Source organism: Ammospiza nelsoni, chromosome 3 (genome assembly GCF_027579445.1).
Source record: "Ammospiza nelsoni isolate bAmmNel1 chromosome 3, bAmmNel1.pri, whole genome shotgun sequence".
In the NCBI taxonomy this organism is placed as follows: domain Eukaryota; kingdom Metazoa; phylum Chordata; class Aves; order Passeriformes; family Passerellidae; genus Ammospiza; species Ammospiza nelsoni.
In genome coordinates, this window is record NC_080635.1 from 20,456,123 (window position 1) to 20,481,202 (window position 25,080).

General features: G+C 41.2%; 1 protein-coding gene across 2 annotated transcripts; it reads right to left on the reverse strand.

Annotated features, from left to right (window-relative positions):
• Positions 1-2,366: 2,366 nt before the first annotated feature.
• Positions 2,367-24,354, reverse strand: RRP15 (ribosomal RNA processing 15 homolog). Of its 2 annotated transcripts, none has more exons than XM_059469287.1 (5): positions 24,207-24,354; positions 20,754-21,028; positions 18,865-18,962; positions 17,820-18,021; positions 2,367-4,026 (listed from the first exon to the last, which is right to left on the reverse strand). In XM_059469287.1, exons 1-5 carry the CDS (start codon positions 24,277-24,279, stop codon positions 3,874-3,876), a joined length of 801 nt encoding a protein of 266 aa, XP_059325270.1. In that variant the 5' UTR covers positions 24,280-24,354; the 3' UTR covers positions 2,367-3,873. The 2 variants fall into 2 exon arrangements, with proteins under 2 accessions (XP_059325270.1, XP_059325271.1); XM_059469288.1 differs by lacking the exon at positions 2,367-4,026 and adding an exon at positions 13,363-13,566.
• Between the last annotated feature and the right edge of the window lie 726 nt (positions 24,355-25,080).

A 25,080-nucleotide genomic window follows, 5' to 3' on the forward strand; every position in this document is an offset into this window, starting at 1 on the left:
TATCCAACAGGTTAAACACATGGATTTAAGCAAAAGGAAGTCATTTCAAGGGATGGAGTATTACACACGACCTTTCGTGCTGAAGGGATTCAGTTTGACTGGAGTTTCATTTTTAACATGTCCCTTAAGACAGAACAGCAATTGAAAAAGATGCATTTGAAAACAAGTGCTTTGTCTAAGAAGGATCAGCCATTGTTAAAAGTCTGAAGAAGAGTGGTTAAGAAAAAGCCCTTATCTGCTAGATCACTTACAGAGGCGAAACACTGGAGGTTTACACACTGCAAGAGGTTGGAAGCCACTGCTTTAGAACAGCAGTAAATGAAATGTAGAGTCTCCCACCATCTGTTAATCAAGACCTTCTTCAGTCTCCAGTGTCTAAGGTCTTAGACTCCAGAGTTTAACAACTTATTTAACACAAGGACCTAATCTGTGTAACATGATCCTGAGCCTCCACTACCTCAAGCCTTCTCCTGGCCCTCTCACTCCTTACCTCAGCAAGTCTTGAAGAAATCATTGAGCAATTTGCAGGGATTGGAAGTGAACAACACTGATGACTGCTCTGTGTGTACATTAACTGTGCCAGGACTCATTTCATAAGAATGAGAAGCTTGTCATTTTCAGTTGTGCAGAGTGTTTTGCGCCAGATGACTTCTGCCTTCCTCCCTGGAGACAGCTACTGAGCCAGCTCTGAACAGATGCAGCTCTACAGACCACCTTCTTCTGGAAGCATCAGATAGTCAAAAAACTTTTATGGCCTCCAAACATTTAATTTCTCTCTTTAAAACAAATCAGACAAAAAAGCCCTATCTTCACTAGGAAGCAGCTTCCAGCTCTTTTGTCCTGCTCAGCTTGTGAACCCAGGATGATCTGCCTCACAGCTGCAGAAGTGGCAGCTCTACCCTCCAGGTTTCAGCAGAGATGATGCTGTGGTACAGTGGCATCAGGCACAACAAGGACATTCCATCATCACTCCCAAAGTGTTTCCCTAACAGGAGGCTGAAGAAAAGCAGCAGCAAGACAGTTATTTTTTTCCATAGGCCAACTCATGCTTTCCTTGCTGAAAAAATGTTAGCACAATTAATGTGAGGAGAAATTAGACCAGGGGACAAGAGACATGGGGAAGAGCTGACCCTGTGCCTTCTCTTATTAAACAAAACTCCTGCTTTGCGTGCAATCCATAGAATATTAAACTTTACATACTCTGGAGTTGGCTTGAAGCCTAACAAAACTGGAACCACCCCATCCTTATTGGCTTTATATAGATAGGTACAGAAATATACAAAGTTGAGATGATTCATGCTCTCTGGAATGAAGGGCAGCAGCACAACTTTGCTTGAGCAGAGATATTCATGGGAGCATAAAAAACAGAGTGAGCACTCTGACTGCTGGGAAAGGCTGCTGAAGGTTGTTCTTGGTAGCTGTTGAAGAGGAAGAACATTACTGAAAAAGGGGGTAGGGCAGCCCAGAGAAGAGACTGGAAGGTGCCTGGGCCAAAGAAGATCTTTTGAACTTCTAGTCAACAAAAACAGAACTTGTGAAATAAAGCAGTCTAAAATCAAAATATGTAGTTAGCAATTTTAGCAACTCTTGGAGCTTCTCGGCATAAGGCACAAAAAAAGGACAAGGCAAAGACAAGGTACAGTATCAAATTTAAAAACCTACTCAATATATATAAAAATGTAATTACTATGCTTCTTAAAAGGCAAGAAATGCTCTCCCCTTATAGGGTAAGCACTCTAAATGAAATGGAAGCTCAAAATACTTTTGGCAATATTGATGGATTCCACATTTTTCTTAAACACACAAGATTCACTTCAGTGCTTTAATCAAAACATTACTCCAAAAATACACAAATAAACACCCAAGCATTCTAAAAGTATTTGGAAAGCATTCTGAAATTTTTAATAATCACCTCAGGATGTCACAGCTCCTAAGGAAAACTTAAGATTATTTTCCAGAAGTTTGATTATGGAAAGAAACTGCTGATATGAAAGTAGAGAGCAACTGCAGATTTAAGGCTGCTGATGTAATTTTTCCACAGAAAGCAGCTGAACTCTTTAGAGAGAGAGAGCAGTGTCAGGTTAGACTGTTATGCTGCTTCATGGACTCAAGCCCCATTGCAGCAGTTTCTGCACTGCACTCATGAGATGGTGCCTCTCACTGCACAGCTGTACAGATGTGGAGCCTTCAGAAGCTGGGATAACCATATGTCAAACTTGTGTGGTTTTGCCACTTGGTATTTTGGGTGTATGCCTTCATTTGTGATAATAAATATCAGGCCACAAACTAATGTCTCCTCAGATATCTAATATGCTTAACACTCAAAACAGCTTGAAAATCTAAACATTTCTGCTGTTAGCTTGGAGTTCTCCTGGAAGAATTATGCTACAATATATACCAGATGAATAGGCTAGGGATAAGACAATGATTGCCAGTTGTTCTCTGCCATTTTGTACCCATAGTTTTTATCCTGCAGTACAAAGTTCAAACAACGCCTTTGTTAGGAAAATCTAAATCCTACTGCACATTTCCATGCTGAAGACTGAAAATTTCAAAGTAGCTCCTAATCATATCTTGGCTATAAGCAGGTATAAAGAAAGGTTTGTCTGTAAGGCATCTGTTGAAATGGACAGAACAGTGCTATGCATTTTAACTATCAATTAATGGGCCCCAAGGCTTTTTCTTCATGTAGCAAATGGGGAAATGTGATAGCAAAGCTAAACAAATGACACAGCATCAGACAGTCAGTCTGGAACAGCAAAGGCAGCAGAATTCAACCCCAGCCTCTCATTTAGAACACCCTTATCACCACACAATTCCTTCTGCATATGCTTACATAAAATATATTCTTATGTGTGTTAGCTTCTGCACCTCTGCAACCAACAACTACTGAGGAGAAATTGCTGTAGCTTAAAGAAAGGCAATTGTGTTATCCTGACAGATGCTTCCAAATTTGTTACTGTTAGGCCCACACTAAGAGGAAGGGCTTTGGTTTGACCCTTTGCACACCTGAGGAATTAGCATTAGAGCTGACTAAACCCACAGGATCAATCTCAGAGCTCTGGCTCCTCATTGAAAAAGGCCAGAACACCATAACTCTAAATGAAGCAACACTGAACACCATTTTCTGTGGTATTGTTAGAAAAGCTCTCCCTCCCCAGTGAAATAGCAATGACTGCTCTTTCCTACCAGACTCTTAGCCTATACAATCTCAGACTCGCAATGGAAAAACCATATATATACATATATAAATACTAAACCCTATCAGTAGGGTCAAGTCTCTGTCTTTACAATTCTGTTTCCAGAGTTGTCTCCAATCAAACTAATGCTCCTACACCAGAACTATCACATGAATGGTTACTTTCCTTTATTATCTACAGAACCTTTTCTGGCCAAAGCAGTAAAGACTCTATAGGAGCCCAATAACTTTACAAGGTGAGGGCATTTCTGTGTTTATTGTAAGCCATTTCTATTGCAAATTGCAACAACTTTTCAAAGTGCAGCGGTGATTTGGAAATGCAGGCACACTAATACATCAATTGCCATGACTAATGCGTAAACTTTTAATGACCTTGGCAAAATCTATCTTTCATTGGGCAAGTGCCACTATTTTGACTGTACAAAATGTTTTGGAAATATGTTGAAAATTATACTTGTTTTGGAAAATATTTCAGGATTTCAGGATTTCAGTATAGCAAATGGAGCTATATTAAATAAAATGTTGACATGGAGGAGAAAACACTCCAAGGTTGTGCAAGTCTTTTTTTTTTCCTTTTAAAAGAGGTATCCTCCAAGTGTTGTACATTCATAGAATGCTGACTTTTCATCCAAACAAACTTAAGAAGATAAAACATTATCTTGAATGATTTTCATTCAGTCACTGTCATCTTCTTGTTTCAGACCACCTCCTTCTTCACTCTTGCCCTCTCCATCGCTTTCCTTGTCCCAGTCCTTCATAGATGCTCCCATCATGAAGTCATCACGCAGTATATTCCATTCTGGCCCCTCCTCAGACTTCACTTCACCCTGAATGGTTGAGGGAAAGAGAAGAAAGAACAGAGAAACGAGATAAATGCGAAAGGCAGTAAAAGATGCAAGGTCTTCCTGCAATCAAAATAACACCTCCTACAATCAGCAGACTGGGGGCCAGGTCTTTGTGCAAATGGTACAGAAACATGCAAAACAACCAAAAATGACTTGATGCTAAAATGCAAACTTGTTTTAACCAACCAATAAAAGAAATATGGAAACAAAACAATTATTCCTCACGGATGAAACAGTCAACCCTGGGCATGGCTTCCTTTATTAAAATCTTTCTTGGCAATCAGAATGGATTCATGATATCATTTATTAACCCCCAGGTGCTGCTTCATTAGAACACTTCTTGGCACATTTCTAAAACACAAATATGGATTTAATAAAGGCTTAACCCCCCCCAAATTTAATATTTAACATATTCAGTGATATGTGAACCAAATCCCCTTTATGTGAATTATTACCTCACTACCTGGGCTTGTCATATGGTACAAAGCTGCCTCTAAAAGAAACAAAGTTGATCTACTCTTAGCAAGCCAACAACACCTTACTCCAAATTTCCTAGCCCTTGGAAGTGGATAAACTCGAGGCCCGCTGCACGGGCTGGTGAACAATAAAGAGAAGGGCCGGGAGCGGAGTTTCAGGTTAGCGCTGGAAGCAGCGCTGGTCGCGGTTCCCGGAGGTGACAGATCCCGTTTGGCAGTGCAACAGCCCCATCCTGTGGAAACTTTTCCACACAACAGCTGGAAGCTGTGCTTGCATGCTTCCCGGAGGAAAATACCCAGAGCTGCTCGATGCACTGAGGAAGGATTTATTTCAGTGTTTATGCCTTAGCAGCGAAACATTGCCGAGGAATAACATGGCTCAGTGTCCAGCAGGCAAGCAAAAAACTGTCCTACCAAAGTGGAATTAGGGGCACTGAAAACACAAATTTAATTCTGCCAGGTCTTTGAAAACAAATTTAACACTGGCACCCCAGGGAGGCTTTCCCCACTCCCCTGCTCCAAAGAAGGGATCTCAGCATGCTCTGCAAACAAGATTTGCTTCCTGGATGCAGAACCTGCAGTACATGTATGATCACTGTAGACATCTGTCCACACCTCTTCTCTGCCATGCATCTAGGAATGTGATACCACTGCATGTTTAAGCTGAAGCCTGTGGGAATCAAGATTTGGGATAGAGCAGCATATAGCATTTGATTTCAGGAGAAAAGAGAAATGAAGAATGCGAGTCCATTACTGTAAATAAAACATGTCCTATCACCCCATCAGAAGTTATGTGAGTGCAAAATGCCTACCAAACAAGGTATGTGTTTTTAATAGATAATCAAAGCAGAAATGCTACATGAGACTTCTGCAGCTCTTTATCAAACACTGCCCTCACAAAAATAGGATAGCAAGTCTTAACACTTTTCTTCCCAAATGGAATTTCCCAGGGCCCAGCTCAAATAAAGAGAAACTCTACAGCTGTTCCTCAAGATGTTTGCACTGGGTTTCAGTTTAGGGTTTGCTTTCGTCCCTTCACAGATGCTCTCATTAATGACTTCTCCCATCCAACAATTCCCTTTTTCCCAAGGGTAGCGCCTCCTAACCACGCACCACTCTTGCAGCAATTTTCTTTAAGTGCTACACCCAGTAAACCTAAAATCATCTCAGAAGGGGCAATCAATTACCTGGAATTAAAGAGCTAGAGATAAGGCAGGTTCTGAGGCAGACCTTAAAATTTTCACAAGATTTATCTGCATTATTATGTTAGTGCAAACACAGGTAGTCTGTTCTGGGATGCAAGGAGAGGGTAACTATTGTTTTCCTCCTTTTTAACTGTATTGCAGTTGTACATGTTTGCCTTTGCATAGTAGAGAACAGTTTAAAAAAAAAATCACAAAAATCACCAAGGTCTTTCTTTTTTAATCCCAGATCCTTGATAAATCAATATTTGAACAGTGACATTTAGGAGAGTTGAATCTGAAATACTTAAAAGGAAGCATCCCATATTTCTCACAAAACAATCTACATTTTTTGTTTTCAATAATTAACCCAACAGAATTCCTTTTCTTTCCAGATGTGCAGAACAGGGAATTTTTTTTTTCTTAGTTTGTTTTGGTTTTTAACAGCACAGAAGGAGTAGATTATTATCAGCAATGACAGTTGCAAGCTTAGGGTTTGAAAAGCTCAATCCTCAAATTCATCCCAAGCTGCTATTCAGCAACCATTAGCCCTTCTTTCTGGCTATGTCAAGTGAACAACAGGACAAAAGCAGGACTTGAACAAAAGAGGGATGCTGATCCTCCATAGCATTACCCATTCTGTAAGGCACCACAAAGGCCTGAATACAGTTTTACAACAAGCCCAAAGGAGAAAGACAGAGGTAGCATGTTTATGCCTCAAAGATGAAGATTAAATGCTTGAAAGCAAATATTTAATCAATTTTAAGCATGCCTCCAAGTGAAGAAAATGCCTTATTTAGTATCTTCATTCCTAACTCATTTACTACTTATTTTCCCCTCAGAACAAAAACTCTCCAAATCTACCGCATCACAAAACATTCCCAAAGTCTTAAGAAAATATGCAGTGAGAATATTTGTATAATTAACAATTAGTTGAACTGTAACATCACTTCCCAACTTGCTTTATGTAAGAATGTTAATACAGTTGGGTTTTCAATGCCATAATCTAGTTTCATCTAAATAAAACAAAACTGATTCTTGGCACGTGGAAAATAAACCAACTTTCAATCTACACAAATGCTTTTGAACTCCCAGTCAGCTGTTCATGCACATCTCACTACAACACTGAAGTCCCCTTTGAACATCCCCAAATGAAAACAAAGCAGATTATATAAACAACAGAGTGTAATGCTACATAATGTGAATCCTTCAGTAAGGCAAGGAGTGAAAAATTCTCGTGTTGCTTTTTTTCCTCTCCTCTTTTATACATTGGAATTGGGTTTTCTTTGCCAGAAGGGTCTGCCAACCTATTTCAAAAGGTCTGAGAGGCAGCAATTAGTAAAATACCTCAAGAGTCACTGTTGTTTTACTAACTGCTGGTGATGAACTTGTTATCATGAGCTGAAATAAAGCAGAACAAAGCATGCACTGTGGTTACTCTAGTGTTGATACTTGCTCTGATGGACTCATAGTCCAGCTGAAAAGAGTATATAAATTAAACAAAAAAAACAAAAAAAACTTGCCTACTTGCTAGGCTATCACAGCATTAGCTAAAGCCTCTCACAAGTAGGGCTCTGTAGACTTCCTGAACTAATTCTGCTCTGAAGACACACTCCCTAAAATCTGCACCAGGAACCAGGACAAGAGGAACTGAAATTCTTGGCCAAGTCCTAATAAAACCACTAGAGGTCCAAACTAAGCTTCAACTAAGCTTAGTTCTGTCACTTAGAACAAGCAGCTGACCCTTGCAGGATCCAGGCTGGAACTGCCTCCTGGATGCTTTTAAAGGAACTGGTCTATGAAAGCCTTGTGGTAGCAACAGCAGCTATAAGATCAAGTTAGAAATCTCCATGGGTTTGTTCATTTCTTTACCACCACAAAAAAGCGGAGCTACAAAATTTGCTCTTGGTAAATGACAAGACAGTATATTCAACTGAGACCTGCCAAACTCAACACTGGAGCTGTGGCAGACAGCACTGACAGCAAGGTGTGGGATCAATCCTCTCTGTCTCAAGCAGGATGATACCTGCCTGAGCTTTTCAGAACCTTACACTCAAGCAGACCAAAGTCCACAGCGCTTACTGGTAAGCAATGGCATTAAAAGAAGATATGCCTTGAAATCAGGCAAAAGACAGCATTTCACTCCACTGCCCACCAGCTTGGGTCACTTGAGCAACTCCAGTTTCTGCATCTGCAGAACAACAAACACACCTACAGCACCATCGTGATTCCCCAAGAGCAGTGTCCAGAAGAAAACAGGAATTCCAGGCTTTTCAAAAAGGAACATTTTTCAGACCTAGGGATTACAATCAGCACACTGGACCCCCATGCCTTTGCTCTTTGTATAAGATGAAATGCCAGAGCTTGCAGGGGCATCTCTCTTTACCATCACCTACAATAAATGTTTATTTGTACCTGTCAGGGAAGGAATTTCTAACATAAATATCTCTCAAGCAACAACTTTAAGCACTGAGAAGACAATTCTAACGTGTCTAATTAATCTGAACTGCCTCCCCAGGTTCCTCTGTTTTGCTCAATACAAACATTTAAGACCTTGAGACACAGCGAAGCTTTTGTCATGAGGAAGAAGTTAAAAAGCGTAACTGCCAGAACACATTCTCACACACATCTGACAATTACCTTCCCTGTCAGCCTGCATCTTGCTCTGAATGACTGCTTCTATTCTGGTTCTCATCCCCAAGCAAGTCCATGTAAACTGAGCTCAAAAAACCCAATCAGGCAGCACAGGCATACACTGAGCTGTGTTTAATCTGAATTTAAAATAACAATAATAATGATAATAAAACCCCCAGTTTGCAGAGGAGCGGGAGGGAATGAAAAGCAAAGAACACGAGCATAACCATTTCTCCTAAGTTAATTTTCAGCAATATGCGAGCTCACAGGCTAAGAAAATAAATTTCCTCCAGGCTGGAAAGAAATGAAAAAACTGCAGCCAAAGTATCTACAGCAGAAATGTAAGCAGAAAACAAAATGTAATGATTTTTAACAGGAAAATGATACTTGGGTTTGATCATTAGTGCTGCAGCAACTTCATCTGATTTGAATTGCAGCAGGACTCTAAGAAAGGCTCCTATGTAAGCCTGATCCCAAACAGCCAAAAGCCCACAAATGTGCAAACTGAGAATACAAACTACACTGATATTATCTTGAACTTCTGAGCTCAGTTCTCACAGCAACTCACTCTGGGAAGCATTTTCAGCTTGCAGAACATGTGAGCTGCACAACAGAAATCTATTCTACTGCAGTACAATTCTGCACAATCATTTATTCCTCAGGGTGAGAGTTATTCAATGCCCATCTGCATTCTCTCTCAGAATGAGAAATTAAAACAACTGCCCTGGTTTACTTGAAGTGACCTTACACTGAGGGTACCAACAGTGGGACAGGGGATTTACCCAGATCACAAGCTTTCTCATATACACCAGAATCTGCTCTGGCAATTCTAGTAAATAAGTCTAAGAATGAAATTTTTTTACAGCGTGTTTTGAGCCCTGCTGTTCCTGTTCAAACTTCTCTGTAAGTAACACACTGGAATTATTACTACAAGCACAACAAATAGTGATTTTCCTTTTGAGCACAGCCAGAAGACCACCCAGAGCGTAACGACCTGCACGAGGAATCTCCCCATCCTCACATCCTCCTCTAGGGTTTACTACAACTGGGGATGTGTGAATGAGAAGGAATGCTTTGGGTTGGCACGCAGAGGCTTAAACATGGCCCAGCTTTGGAGGGGTCAGAACTCAATTACAGAATTTCTAAAAACAAGCATAAACCTGGGCCTAAGCAATGAAGAAAATTCAGAAGCGTTATTATTAAATGCTCAGTTGCAAAGAAGACTCTTAGAAAAAGCTTATGAGCAAACAGATTTCCTCAGGCTTGGTTCACCAGAAACCTCATAAATTATTATTTCTGTCAGGAAAAGCAAAAATATTTTAAGAATTCAAGCTTAACACAGGGCCCTTCTGCACACAGGATGCTCGGGAACTCCTCAGCCTGTGCTGTACTCCAGCCATCGACAGCAGCCATCTCAGAAACCCCTGTGCTGCACAAGGAATTCCACCACATGCTGCTGCATGACCTGTTTGGCCATACTGGCATCAGGACTCCCTTCCCATGTTTTAATGAGCATGATGTATAGCAAGGGCATGCTACACCAGGAGGAAGCTGCACAGTTCCTGAACCACCAAGCTGTACCTGGAAAATGCACAGATATAGCAAGAGTACCTAGTAAAAAGTATACAGTCAAGATTAGGCCTCCACTGTGCTATCCCTCAGAAGTCACATCTTAATGTCTTTCAACAGTTTACTTTAGACAAACATTTTCCAGTCACAACAGATTCTTCTCAGATGTCACCCATTTATGAAAGACACTTATGCACTATCTCAGCTGGGTACCTAAAATTTTCTGCAAGTTGTTATAAAAGCTTGCCTGCTGGCCCAGTAAGTAAACATGCAGACCTGCAGCTGTTTGGAGTATTTCTGGTTTGCTAACAATAAATTAGCAGCTTGCAAATTTTTAAATAATATGAATATCACTCAAATTATTTCCAACAAATGATGCTAAAATCACCCACTGTCTTTCATTATGATTTAGCAAGAGGCATAAGGGAGTGAGTCCCAAAAGGTTGTCTCAAACAGTAAGGGCTACAGAAATGACCATGCCTGTCCCTTCAATACTTGAGAAATCATCTGACAGAACAGCTGATGAGAAGGACGTGGGGCAAGGAAAAAGCCTCTTCCTAACTCAGGATTTCCACTTTTGAGTCCCAGAAGAAGTTAAGGATTCAAAAAACTTTGAGGTAGGAGGGTGAGGAATAAAAAACCACCAAAACAGAGTCTACAAGGAACTAAGCTTTATGCAATTTTATTATTAAATGTGAAATAATGATGTTTTCATGTCTGCTAAGCAGCTTGTTTGATTTCACCTCTCTACAGTCATTGCCCTTGCTTTGGTTTTGTGACATATCCTAGAGGTCTCCAAATCCAAATTTCTCTGATCTTATATTCCTGTAATTTCCCCTCACATTGCCATGTATGAGTGGCAAGCTCATTAAGGAACAGACCATACCCCTCAACACTCCCAGGCTGCTTTCTAAAAGCAGCTTCATGAAGGAAGATGTAAATTGCCCAGGATCCCAATCCCTTATCTTAAACATCTGGCTACCCTTTCTCTGCATTTCTGACCTTTGCATCTCTGTCTATGTTTCTGTATGGGCTTTCCCAACAGCTGCAGGTGGAGAAGAAATTACACAGACCACCTGCAGACCACTGTCCAAAGTTCAGCAGCAAACCAAAAAGAGGTCAGACCTTTCCAAGAGGCACTTTTAGTATAATCTGTAATACTAACCAGGTTTTAGAAACCTGGTTTACATTTTCTAATCTTTCAGTAAATTTCAGAAACGCTCATTAAAAACTGGCTGGAACTTCCCACAGTTCTGCAAAAGAAGTTACTGAACTCAGCAACCCTCTAACCATTGCAGGCTAGATCCTAGGAGTTTGATCCACCGCTCCTGAAGTCTACTGACCAAGATAAACAGATGAGCAGGTACTCACAGAGGTCATTTATAACACACACACTCTGGAAATCACAACATTTTACACCTTAATAAAACTTCAAAGTAAAGGAATCACTTTCCTTGATAATTTCCAATAGCAAATGCTCAGATGGGGAAAACAAATTTATTCAGATAGACAAGCTCTACCCAAACCTTCCTACTTCCAGAGAACATTTTTCTATAAAACTTTATGAAATGTTTAGATGTATTTTTCTCTAAGTACACTGCCCTGCCTATAAGAGTTATGAACAAAGCCAAGAGTGGAGAGCTGCTTTTATAAGGCTTCCAACTTGATTTACCAGATAAAAGTCTAATAGGATTTGACTCTGCTTTGTATACTCACAGGAAGATCAAAACAAGATGTATGCCACAAGTTTTTCAAATGTGGTTGTTTTAGACATAGTTTTACTGAAAAAAAAAAAGCCTTGCAACATCTTCTGGGAAAACAAAACACATCATAGTATCCTGTGCACTAATAAACAAATAACAAGGCAAGATACTCTCAAATATGACAGATGGAGCTGTCTCAGCATTGCCTGACATTTCAATCACAAGTCCCTGTTTATATTCACTTCAAAATTTGCCAAACTTCAACTGCTTCATGGTGAAGGATTTTGCAATGTTTCAAATATAACCACTTCATTCCTTTTCACAGAACGACAAAATTGAAGTATTTTGTCTTCAGCTCTAAGGAAGAAAGAGACGTTTTCTACAGGAACCCATTAAAACCTTGCATCATTCATTCTTTTTAAACTGAAAAATCAGTTAGGGATGTGTTTTGGATCTGGCAACATATCTTTTGCTATCTCCATGAACATTTGCCTGGATCTGGACAAGTTATAAACATCTGGAAGATGGCCCTCCCCAAACCTCAGGTCATCACCTCAGCAAATGCAATAAGTATTTAGCATTCAAATTCTCTAAGATATCTGTCCTCACTGATCACACACTATCTGCATCTTAGCAGGCAGCATTCAGCTGAACTGAGAGTGACTCATGATGACACACAGGGGACTGGCCTTTCTGTGCAAACAGCTGTCAGGGCTGCTCCTGCTTAGGCACAGGATACTTGCCTGGCCCTCAGGCACAGGGAGAAAGAACCTGTCAGGGACACAGAACAGCAAGAGGATAAAAAAAGAGGTAGATGGCAACAAAGTGCAAAATCACAGCCCTTTCCCTTCCTGATTTCTGATCAAATATCTGATGAAGAGGACAGAAAGGGATATCTGAGTATAATACCACAGGAAAAAAGGTAAAGCTAGTGAAATACTGCCCTTCACATGACCCTTAATTGTCTTACATGAAGTTGAATTTACCGTGTCAACTTCTTGACACCGAATCAATCAAATTTAAATATTGAAATGCTGACAAATTTAAATTGACATTTAAATATTGGAAAAGGTCTACATCCCCATGTTAACACAGATTTGCATTACCTGGTATGACAACAATCAGGGAACTGAGCTTGCACGTCTTAAAAACCCAATCCTGTTGATGACCCAAACTCTGTAAGTTAATACAACTTCTAAACAAATTGAAAGTAAAAATGTCCTAATCAAACAACCTCTAGTACTGCACAACAACCCTTTACCTTAAAGAACATAAGGAATATAGGATAAAGCAAACTGGTGGCAGGCTGCACTGCATTTATCCCTAAGGATATTCCTAAGAACACAGCATACAATTAGTTGTCAGCAACTTTCTGGTACAAAACCAAAAAACTTCATTAAAAGCATCAGCTCCAAACATATATAGGGTGACCTTCAAGAGAATGTACATTCAGTTAAGAAAAACAGATAAAAATGCAGGATCCAAAGGAATCCAAATTAAAAGTTTTTGTGCATGTGATGGGAAGACATTTATTAAAACTGAGAGAATACATCTACTCTGGCTACAGCTGAACTAAATTAATACTTGGCTGTCCCCTCAAATCTGCTGGAATACATGCATGCCTGGTTACTCCTTCAATTAGGTCTGTAAAACCAGCATACAACAGCTGTAGTAATAAACTTGTGCTACTCTGCAATGCCATTATCACCTAAGGAAGTTTCCTGTTAAGATTGAAAGAGGTGTTGATACACCTTACCAAATTTCCTTGTCATCTTTGCCTTCATCCACACTTCAGAAACAATTTCATAACACAGACTGAAGCAACTGTTCAGACTATTGTCACTCCAAAGAGGTATATGAATGAAAGCAGTTGTTGTTTTGTTTTTTCATCCTCTCCATTTCTACACTGTGAAAGCAGTGGAAAGAAACAGACCAAGCTGATGGCCAGTACTCAAGAAGCTGCAAGGAAAAGAATGCAGTCACTCTCAGTTTTTAAACTGATGCAACTTTTAATGTGGAAAGCACAATTTATACCCCCATTTAGCTTAAAAAATGAAAGCTCCCATGCCAATCCTTGTATCCCAGCAAGAACAGTGGTTGAAGTTGGAAGCATAATATTCCTCCTGCCCTTGAACAATCTTCAAACTGCAGCTTAAAATAAAGTCTCATGAACAGAAGAAAAATCAATAGCAAGTCTGACTCTAATCACTGTCCTTACAAATTACTTACCAGATACTTGGAGCATTTATAAAATTTGCTTGAGGTAGGAGTAACTTTTCTGGAAAAGCACTTTAAGTCCCATATGAGCAATCACTACTATGAAATAGCACTTATATTCTTCTCCACTCATCTTCCTTCTCATCAATAATTTATTTTAGAATAGGCACTATTTTGAGACCAACACACCATTTTTTTCCAGATGCCATCCCAACACAGGAAGGAAACTGTACCTTGGGGTCATGTATTGAGCCTAGCTTACAGAAAGATTACCTTGCAGAATTTGGATCATGGTTACTGAAGTAGACCAGGAAATCCTGCTCTTACTTTCACCACTGAAATGCTCTGGTTTAAGAAAGTTTACAAGTTGAAGCAAAACCAAAGTCCTAATAAAAAATGAAAGGTCAATGAGTGCAGGTTATGCGTGTCATAAAGAGCATCTGTAACTTTCATGCCAGTTGCTTATGTGTCACTAAAAAATGTTTTACTACACAGTAAAATACCTAACAGGGAGCAGAATAAATTACAAAAGTCAAGATGAAATTGTAACTAATACACAGCAAGCGTGGAGAATAACTCTAAATTTCCTCTGAATTTCCTTGTTTTCCTACAATTAAGATTTCAAGACCTCATGTAGTTTGCTACATTAGCCAACATATCTGTGCAACTCTAGGAGAACAGAAACTTCACTCGACCCTGGAAGCAAGGGTACTTCCTAAGAGCACCCTGTATTAAAAACCTAAAGAAAACAAAAGGTTCCTACAAGGAATCCTTTAGTGCCACTACCTACTTCTGTATTCTTTCTATAGACATAAAAATAACTTCAGTCTCCAGGCCAGAAAAAACAGCGCTTTTGACACGTGCCCTTTCTAAACCTACAGTTTATTAAAGTTTCTTGTAGTGTCTTACAAGAAGATATGACCAACACATTCTGAAATGAAAAGCTGATGTATAAGAATTTTGTTTAACAAATTGAAAGCTCTCATATCTGCCAATGAACGATTCATACAAAAGCCCAACCCAAAACTTAAAAAAAAAAGCCCATCCGAACACAAACAAGTGGGATTTTTATTATTTTTTTTAATGACTACATTTTTCTCCCACATTGCAAGGCTTCAGACAAGGTGGTGAGGGGAGAGAAATTAGATGATCTTACCCAGAGGCAAGCATCATGCACAGTAACTTGGAAAAAAAACCAGGAAAAAATATTACACAAGTCAGCTGGCTCAGCAAGGATTAAGAAATACTTTGATAAACAGCAAATGATATGAAAGGCAAAGCTTTTGGCTCCAGCTCAGAAAAATAATTACTCCCAGCTGGGCACACAGAACTCCAAGAAGGGCTACAATTTCACAAGAAGGGCACAGGAAAACTTACACAGCCTTACAGTCTTTCCTTCATAGTTAAATTGGTAGGTATATGCCAAGTAACATTTAGGCCAATGGCTAAAAGTAAACAAGACTCTGAACAATGTTCTAGTGGGGCACAGGTTACCTACCCTTCCCAGGCATGCATAAAGCTGATGGAAACAGAGAACAAAATTTAAAAAGTGGTCATGCTGCTTTGAAATTATACTGCTGCAGATGGGCCTTTACAGAGCATTTAATTTCTTTTTTTCACACATAAATATACTTGGCTAAATAGTCAATCAACAGAGCTTTACAAGGGGTTTCTTCAACAACCCCTGACACTTGAAAGAAATTGCCAAACTTTTAAAAATACAAACCAAATTTTACATTTAAAAACTCCTGCAGAGCAAGAAAATGCTTTCACCCATTCTCAAAATACAGTCAAGTATCTTGTCACAGCACAAGGCTTGAGTCAAAAAAAAGTTTGCTTTCACTGGTAAAACTTTTTTCTGCTATTTTTCCTGCTGACTGCTTGTTTTATGTGGGTGGGGTAATGTTTTTATTGTTCTGGACTGCCTTTTAATTGATGGCAGAGTGCCTGGATTTTGGGATTGGCATCTCTTCCATTGTTTTTGCTGAGATAAATAAATGTATCTCCCCCCCTTTTTAAAAATGAATACACTCTATACTCACGACTGCTAAAAACAAACCCACAAAACAAACAAAAGCTTTCAGATGGCACAAGCAATCTGCTGAAACCCTGCTGCAAGGAATTTACTACTGAAAAACCTCATCCAGGCTTCCTACCCTCTGAAACACTCTCAAAGACCAAGCAGCAGAGATATGACAGTGGAGGCCAGCAGAAGTGTTCAGTGGCTAAATATTTGTGTAATTCTGAGAAAGAGAATGAAGAGCAGATTTTGGCCTCAACCTCAACCCTCAACAACTACCAGGAGGGGAGCTTGCTAAATGAGTAAGATATGTTCTCAAGAGAAAATAAGGCAGATTAGGAACAGCTTGAAAAGGAGTTATTGAAGAGTTTGGTTCAGTATTAAACTGAATGGAGAGTCACTGAAGCATAGGCTGAAGAGTCACTGAAACAGGGGAGAGAGGAAGGGGGGTGGTCTGTCTAGGCAGACATACAATTAAAAAACCCAACCAAAAACCCCAATCCCCATCCCAGCTTTTGTGCACAAGCAATGTGAAAGCAGCACCTACATTAATACTCAAACCCAAGACTAACCAGCCAGCATCTAAAGCATCTCCAGAGGTCTTGAATGGAAACATGCCATTACTGATGCTGCCAAAATAAAACTTTTCTTTAGCATAGAAACATTTGCAATCTGTGTTTTCTGACCTAGTAATTAAAAACTTGCCCTGCTACAATGTGGCACAACACAAAGGTCCTAGTTCTTGCTCAGATATTGATTTAATGCTGACTACAATAGTAGTTGGCACTGCCATTCTTCCAATATTTTGCCATTCCAAGGGAGGAGAAACAAACAAATGAACCAAAAAAAGGGAACCACACACATACACATGTCCCCCCACCCAAACAAGCAAGCTGGAATTATTTAAGGAGAAATAAAGTGTCAGCACCAAGCTAAATTGTTCTCATTATCCAAAGAATTTAAAAAATACTTTAATATTGCACTTGCATGAAAATTGTATGAGCACTCCATGCCAGGCAGTGTTTCAGCATGTTCCCCAAGTGCACACAAACAAAAAACATATGACAAAATGCTGTCTCCCAACTGATTAAAGTATTTCTTCCTGGCACAGAGAAGCACTTAGTTAACTGCAGTGTGTCTGTGCCAACTGCAGTATTCCACCCACCACCAAGCACAGAGTTCAGACCTGAACACAAATACACTTCAAAAACGTGCAGCTTCTGAAATACGAGAAAGAGTTGTCTGGGCAACTTGTTTTCAACCCTGAGCTACTTGGTGAGCTGAAAGAACTGATGAAGAACTGCATGTGTCCAACTACACTGTGTCTCAAACACATTTGGGAAAAGTGGAATGTATTTCTTTCCAAAACATCTCAAGAGCAAGGAAGCCACACCAGCCCAACGCACACAGAGAATCAGGGAAAGAAAAGCCTACATATAAGGTTTAATAGGCCTGTGTTTCTTTCTGTTGTGGTATTCATTTTGCATGGCAAATCCTTCAGTTTCAGGCACCATAATCACCCAAAGGAAGCAAGTTTGACATGACCAGACTCTGGGGACACACAAGTACAATCTAATACACCATCTAAGATGAACAGCCTCCAGGTCTTTAATGATTTCAAGGAGCTAACTATTGTTGGCCAAATTCCAAATGTCACAACCCACCAGAATCTAGCAGTTTGTTCCATGCATGGTGTAAAATCCAAGAGAAAATCTAGTGTTTCATAATCTTTTTTTAAACACAGCTAAACCAAGTTAAGTGCATAAAAGGCTCCATGTCTTATCAGAAGAGCTTCCAGTGTTTTGTACTTTGATAGTCAAAAGACCGGGAAAATAGGCTACTTGTTCCCTTCCAAAAGTCTCAAAACATCCCAGCCATTTGGGTCAGAGGTTTATGAAGAGCAAGCACATTGACAGAGAGTCATTATATTGAGAAGGTACCTTGTAAGCATTTTTTTCTCACAGATGAAGCCTACCTGTTTACTTTTAGTGGCCTTTCCAGCAGGATTCTTGGCTCCTTTAGCCCCCTCCATGTTTCTTAGAACATCAATGAAATCTCTCTTTGAAACAGAAGACATCAGTTTAGCACGCTTCCTCTCAGAGCCCCCTGCTTTCTTCATCTCCTCTTCCATTTTCTTCTGGTGCGTCCTGACAGCGTTGAATAATTGCACAACACCTCTGGGACAGGGAAAAAGACAACAGAGCAAACCTTTTAACTCAAGTTCCTTCCACAGAAATGAGCCCCCTACTAAAGCTGATCAGTGCAGATGCTGGATGGTTTCTAACTCCCCAAAATGGTTACCTGGAACTTCAATTTGGTTAAGAAGTAACATTTACTAGAATATAAAGGACTTTCAATTTTTACTCCTCCTTCATAGTCATTGCTAGGAACCAGTAACAAACTAGGAACCAGTAACAAACAAATCTACTATTCAGACTCTGAAGTAAGCCTCATAACATGGCACTGAGATCAGTTTCATCCTTGAGCATGTTTCATCCTTGGGAGCATGTTATTTGTCCTAAAATCAGTTATTAAATTACTCAGGCAAGTTTCTTAATGGCAGTTGAAGCTGGAGGATAGGGCAGATGAATGAGTAAGACAGCAGCACATCAAAATGTTCAACTAGTTCTGTGACACCAAACTACCACAATGTGAACAGGCAGCTGAACTTCACAACTGTGGATCTGGTGAATCCTCTATGGAGAAGCAAAAAACCAGAACAGTAGTAACAACTGTTCTGCATTTTTAAGGCATTAAATTAACAAAATGAGGGGATCCAACAAAGCACTACTGCTAAGCAAACATTAGATTCCCATCTAAATTTTTACTCTTTCATAAAGCTTCTGAAATCTTTAGTTGAACTTGATACTGTACAATGCAGACCTGTCTATAAATCTCTCGGCTCCTGCTAGTCACTTCTTAAGAGTTCAATCTGATTGGAAACAGATTACCTGCACAGGCCTTTTCCTCCTCTTTTAGATATACATACATTTAAGGAAAGCATTCAGAAAAACTTATACCTTGTGGCAATTCTCTGAAGATTTCTTTCCTTCTCTCGGTCTTTGACAACATCTGGCTTCACTCGGCACATCATTTCCCATTCCCGCTTTTTATCGAGCTGCATTATAAATATTGTTATGTGAAACAACATGGACATTTGAGAATGCAGCATGACCTGACAGAGGATGTAGCAGGAGGAAAAAAAGATCTGCAAAGTTCAGTCTGGTTGAAAGTAAAAGGAACTCCAATATAGGGCTGGACAAGTCTCTTGCATTGACACAACAGGGGCCACACTCAGATCTCAGTCATCCACTTCCAGCAACAAAAGCCTAGGAAAAAGATGCTTTCACACAGACTGCCTTGAGCAAGGAAATTATTCAAAGACAGCCTCCAAATCCCAGACTTCAGAAGCTGATGACAGAGAAATTTATACATAGTAAAATCCTGGGTCCATCAAGACTGGCATGTCACATTTTGAACAAGGAGAATTTGACTTCCCCCTACAGAACTGGCCCCAGTATGGCTTTGTGACCAAAGCAACACTCAGCAAGGAGTGCAACAGGCAGAACTCTAACACAGGAAGAGCACCAAGTGGCCACCAGACAACAAGTCGTGTGTACAGTACTGGCTTTTGTCTATTTTTTGGAGGCTCTCCATTTCAAAACCAAATTGATCCCCTTTTCCTACCAGTGGACACGAAACCATCAGCTTTGTTTCTGCTGCAATAGAAGACCACTGTATTTCATGACCTCTGCTTCAGGAGTAAGTTTTTCTTCCCCTCTGAACAATTTAACAGTGTGTTAAGCCTGGTGATGTTCCATTAAATCTGTTTTATGCAAGAAGTCTCTAATGGCATTTCAGAGTCCTTATCTTTACAATTACAGGCAGACTACTATGAATTTCTGAGTTTATGACCATGTTTTGGCCTTTGATCAAAAGAACTGCCCTATCCTACCTTTCATCAGCAAGAAATCAATGAAAGGCAAATTGCTTTCAAGTTTTTCTAAAGCAAACAAGTCACTTTGGGGACCTGTGGCCCATCTCTGTTCTGCAGTATTCTCACATATTTACTGGATGAGAGCAGGAATTTAGGACAACCATAACTGTGCAGATGCTGTAGTGAAGCTCTCTGAATTTAAAAGGCAAGCCATGGCCCAACTGCAGCATGTCCCAAACTGTCAGGTGAGTAACTTGGTTATCCCACAGAAACAGAACTGGTAGGATGAGACATTAGAACTATTAATGTATTTCTAGCCTGAAGGGAAATCAATCAGAGCCTGGAATTAAAAGTTCCACTAAAAGCACAAACAAATGACTTACTTGCCAACATGGTTTCTTCATACCAGTTTCAGAACCAGAAGCAATTTAGGGCACAGACATGGGAATAGAAGGCTCCAATCAGTTTTCTATTAATGACTGAGGGGAGCAAACAACAATGCACAACCACATCAATGATTACTGCAGTCTCAACCTAGAGGCCTTGATTTTGGAAGTCACAGCACAATTTAAATGGAAGCAGTTTTCTTCTCTTTCTCACCCTCACTTTCTATGGTAGATAACTATTTCAATTTGTAATGCCAACAAAGTGAATTTCACCCCAAATTAACAATGCCAATTAGAGAATCAAGCTTAAAGTAGCTGCTTTCAGCCCCTCAAAAGAGAAAACACCTTAAGCTGACAGACTGGAACACTCCTGCTGCCAATGTTCAGCCTGCCTGCTGACCCAGAAGAAGCAGTAAAAGAAAAAACCTTACACAACATGACCGAAAAGTAAAAAAAATTAATCTGCTCAAGACCACTGTGAAGGAGAGACTCCAAAACAGAGAGATTTGGGACAGTGCTCTGAGACTATCTTGCATGTAGCCCATCTCACAGTCACTGCACATGGAATACTGCATCTTTTTCTCACCCTCATCTTCTTTTCTTGCCTCTCTTGTTTTTTTTTCTCTCTTTCCTTCTCCAGGCTTTTATTCTTGGCCAAGATGGTGGACTTATTCTGTGGAATCTTTTTGTTGAGCACTTTTGCCATGGCATCTGCCCATCCTGAACTTGGGCCATCTTTGGAGCTTGTTGCCTCTTCAGCCACATTGCCAGGGGCTGCTGCTTCATCCTCATCATCACCGTCCACGGCTTCACCTCCCGAAGAGTAGCTGTCGTCTGGAAGTTCTGAGCTTAACTCAGAACCTAGGGATTAAAAAAAAGAAAATAAGCAAAAAAAGTATCAGGAATTGTTTCTAGAATCTTTCACTAGTGCCATTTGCTCCACACGTAAATGTTATCCAAGTTTAGAGTGAGGTATTACTCTAAGTGTGCTGTTACAATTAATTCCTCAAGCAGGCACACACCATTATATTGAATTTATCAGAAACTATGCAGTGCAATGCTTGCTCACCTCAGTGATGATTTAAAGTGATTGAAACAGGCTGGGCAAAAGGGAAAGGGCAGCCTTGGACATTTTATTATTAGATTACTGAAAATTTTTATATTTAGGGCTGGTAATTGTGGTGGGAAAACTTGTGTATTTTCCAGTTTTAGAAGTGTAACTTAGAAATGCCTGTCCACACAAATATGTGCACATATGTATGTACACACTCCCAGAGAAACTGCAACAGTGACATCTGGTGTTGGACTGCAACAGCCACAGGAATTAAACTGAACCTAGGGGGCATTTCTTAGGTCACAGCAAAACCTGCTCAGAGACAACACTGCCAGCAAAAATACAATTACCCAAGCATAATGAACCCGGGGAGACTGCTCTGTGGAATACAGCATCAAGACAGGCAGCTCAACAGAAACCAGAGGCACTGAGCTTTTCTGGGTAAGCCACTGCTCAAGTTACACAAATAAAACACCCCCAAAGTCAAACTTCCTTACCCCTATGAGCCCTTCAAAATAAAAGAAAGAACTGAAGTTACAATACCAAAGTCTGGAATTAAGACAGCTGAAAACAGCCAAATTGATAGCACAAGAAATACATGAAGAGCTAGTCCTCATTACTCTGTTCAGGGGGTCAAACTGCAAAAATAAAAGTCTTTAACAGTGCAGGTGATTAACTAGAATGACATGGGCTGCAGGTTTAGGGTGTGCTGAAATATGCTGGGTTATTTCACTTCACCACATAATCAAGAGCAGAGCATACACAAAGTCCTGCCACCATTAACTACCATTCCAGTAACATTTGTGCCACATTAAATTTTAAATTAATTATCTTACATACAACTTCCAAGACTGCAAAACCAAATGCTGAACAGAAGGAAGCTGGTTTCTGATCCCACCCAGTCCCAGATTCCTCACTTTCATCCATCTACCACTCTCAAACTCCTTACAAAAAAAATTTAAATTTTAAACCACACTACTACTGAGCCAAGTGCTTCACTTCATAAGCACTCCTATATCCCATGAAGTACCTTTATCAACCAAACCATTAAGAGAATGAAGCCAGGAGTGGTTCACAAGATCTGTTCTCCATGAAACCATGCAGGCAGCTATTAACAATATTCCCCATTAATCAGCTATTTAATTACTAAGCAACCATAAACATACAATAATTCATTATTCTGCCTTCTCCATGTGCCTGTTTCAACCAAAAAACCCCTAACAAACGACATAGCAGCAAAACAGTGCCATTGATCAATTTAAAACAAAACCTCTACTGCACAGACACGTTTAGAGGCCTGGGGAGCATTTGGTTATCCTGATGGAAAGTGAGAGTCTGTGGTTACAAAACAAATGTGGAAGAGAAATAATGACTGAATACTTGGCCATTATGTCTATCAGTATGACTTTTACCACCACCACGTGGTATGTCATGCTCCACTCAAAATAAACTATGGGAGTGTTTTCCAACAGTCCTTACTACAAATTGGAAATTTAGAAGTGGCAAATTTTCTCAACACATTCAGTAACTATTTAAAGGCATCCTTTTACATCCTTCTAGATATTTGCATCCATATTCTGAGTTTCCAATAAAAAATAAATTCAAACCATTGCCAGAAAAGAAGGAACTGCAGCACCACGTGACGTTTGACATGTAGGAGTCACATCCTGGTTCCTACACGTAAAACAACGTCAAGTTTTCACCCCTGGGCCTTGTCCATGCTGCTCTTTAGCTTTTAAACAAGGAATCAGCCCCAGTTTGTGACTTTTTTTACGCACACAAAAGCAAACAACTACAGAAAGTCCAAACCTGAATCCCCCACACTGCTTAGGACCAATTTCTGCAGTTAGCCATAAAAAACAGATCAGATTTATAAAAAGGAAATTTGCAAAAACATGTATCATTTCCTTCACATAACATCTTCTGCCAATAAAGTAGGAGGATAATACCAACAACATTTTGCTTTCAACAATTGCAGAAAAATTAACACGGTTTCCACTACCTGCCATAATTTAATGCATCAGAGTATCAGTCAACAGCATGAGATAAAGAAGAGGTATTTCAAAATAATTTAAATCAGATTAACTCAATCAGAAGTAGGACCTGGGGCCCTATTCTGAATAAGAAAGACTGATATCTAGCACACTTTTAATATAAAAAGTTTTAATTGCTTCTGTGTGTGTTGTTGTGAAATACACATACACATCCCTCTATCTCACTCTTTCAGACTCGCTCGGTGATCAAGGTGTAGACACTCAGTTAAAACACAGCGAACATTCGGCAAGGAGCTCTGAAAGAAGCTCCCACACAACGCCTCCCTCTGGGTTCAACTCTGGCGCTCAAACCAAACAGAACCAGGGCTGGAGCCACAGCTCCAAAGGGCCACAACCCTGACTCCTCCCAGAATAAAGAGAAAAAGAAGAGCAGACGCAGGATAGAATGAAGAAGTGATCACAGCTGGTTAGGTACACAACACGCAAGGAGGCGAGAGCGATGCAGAACCGTGCGCTCAGGGTTAATCCCTGGAACGAGAGCGTCCCCGGGCTTTCCTTCGGGGAGAGGCAGATCCCGGCCGGCACACAGGGTCTCGGGCAGCTCACACGGAACTCGGGCAGCTCTGCACAGCCGTTGCCCTCTCTCCCAGAACGGGGGCAGCCAAAGCTGTTCTGGCGGGCCGAGGGGGATTCAGGAGCTGTGGGCGGTACCCCCGGGCTGAAGGGGAACAGCCCACGGGCCAGCGCAGGATCACCCAGCAGTCCCGCGGGCATGGCAGCCACGGGCCAGCAGGGGCCGGGCCGGGGCCGGAGCTCCCGTTCCCCCCACGCCGACCGGCGCCGGCCTCGGCCCAGGGTCCGGAGCCACGGACCCACCGGCGGGCTCGCACGGGGCAGAGAGGAGAAGCCTCTAAGGTCAGAAACGGCCCACAGCGGCGGCCGGCGATGCCTCAGAGAAGAGAGGGCCCCAACCCGTTCCCGCTGCCGTTACCGCTGTCCGTGTCCGTGTCCGTCTCCGTGCCCGCGGCCCCGCGCCCACGTGGGCCCGCCACGGCCGCCGCCATCTTCCCCACGGCCCGCCCGGCGCCGCGCTCCGGCCCGGCCCCCGCACCGCCAAGCTGCGTTCCGGCTCCCGAGGTTCCGGGCAGGCGGGCAGCGCTTCCGGGGCGGGGCCGGGGCTCCGGGCGGCAAAATGGGCCCGAGGATGGAGCGAACGGGGCTGGCCCGGCCCCTCCTGCCCCCCCGGGCCCTGCCCGCTGCTCCGGGCAGCCCTGCGCTGAGCTCCGGCTGTTCCAGGCCCCGATCGGGCCCTCCCGGGGCTCCCTGCGCCCGGAAAGCTGCGCTCACCTGGAGCATGGAGAGTACCCTCGGAACCGCTCCAGCACGGCAAAGCTCGGGCTCATTGTTCGCTTCCTCCCTGGGGGACTGCTGTGGAGGGACATGGCAACGATAAAAATAAATTAATACTCTATATATGTGTATATGTATATCTATATCTATATATGTGTCTATATATGTGTATGTGTGCGTATATATGTATATATATACACGTATAGGAGTCCTGGTGCGAAGAGGAATTTGAAGGCTCCACCACAGTGCTGGTGTACCCAGGAAAACTAAGAGAAACCAGAGAAAACTTAGCCATGCTTTCAAACATTGCTGTAAGGCCCCAAAGGAGGGGCTGGAAACGCTGGCAAACTCCGGTTGATGTGCTGAAATCGCTCTCTCTTAGTGGGGGTATTTGTTGTTAGCACTGGCTGGTTGGAAGAGCAGACCACCCGCCACATGAAGGAAAACAAAATTTCTTCTATGTTAGGTAAGAGAAGTCTTAGTAGCCCTAATTTTCTGTCACTTCACAAGCACTA

Excerpts from the sequence above, each read along its gene's own strand:
- RRP15 (XM_059469287.1), bottom strand. The coding sequence starts at position 24,279 with ATGGCGGCGGCCGTGGCGGGCCCACGTGGGCGCGGGGCCGCGGGCACG. Across the intron at positions 18,963-20,753 it reads GGCAAGAAAAGAAGATGAGG|CTCGATAAAAAGCGGGAATG; the intron begins GTGAGAAAAAGA and ends TTTATAATGCAG. Across the intron at positions 4,027-17,819 it reads AGGCCACTAAAAGTAAACAG|GGTGAAGTGAAGTCTGAGGA; the intron begins GTAGGCTTCATC and ends TCAACCATTCAG.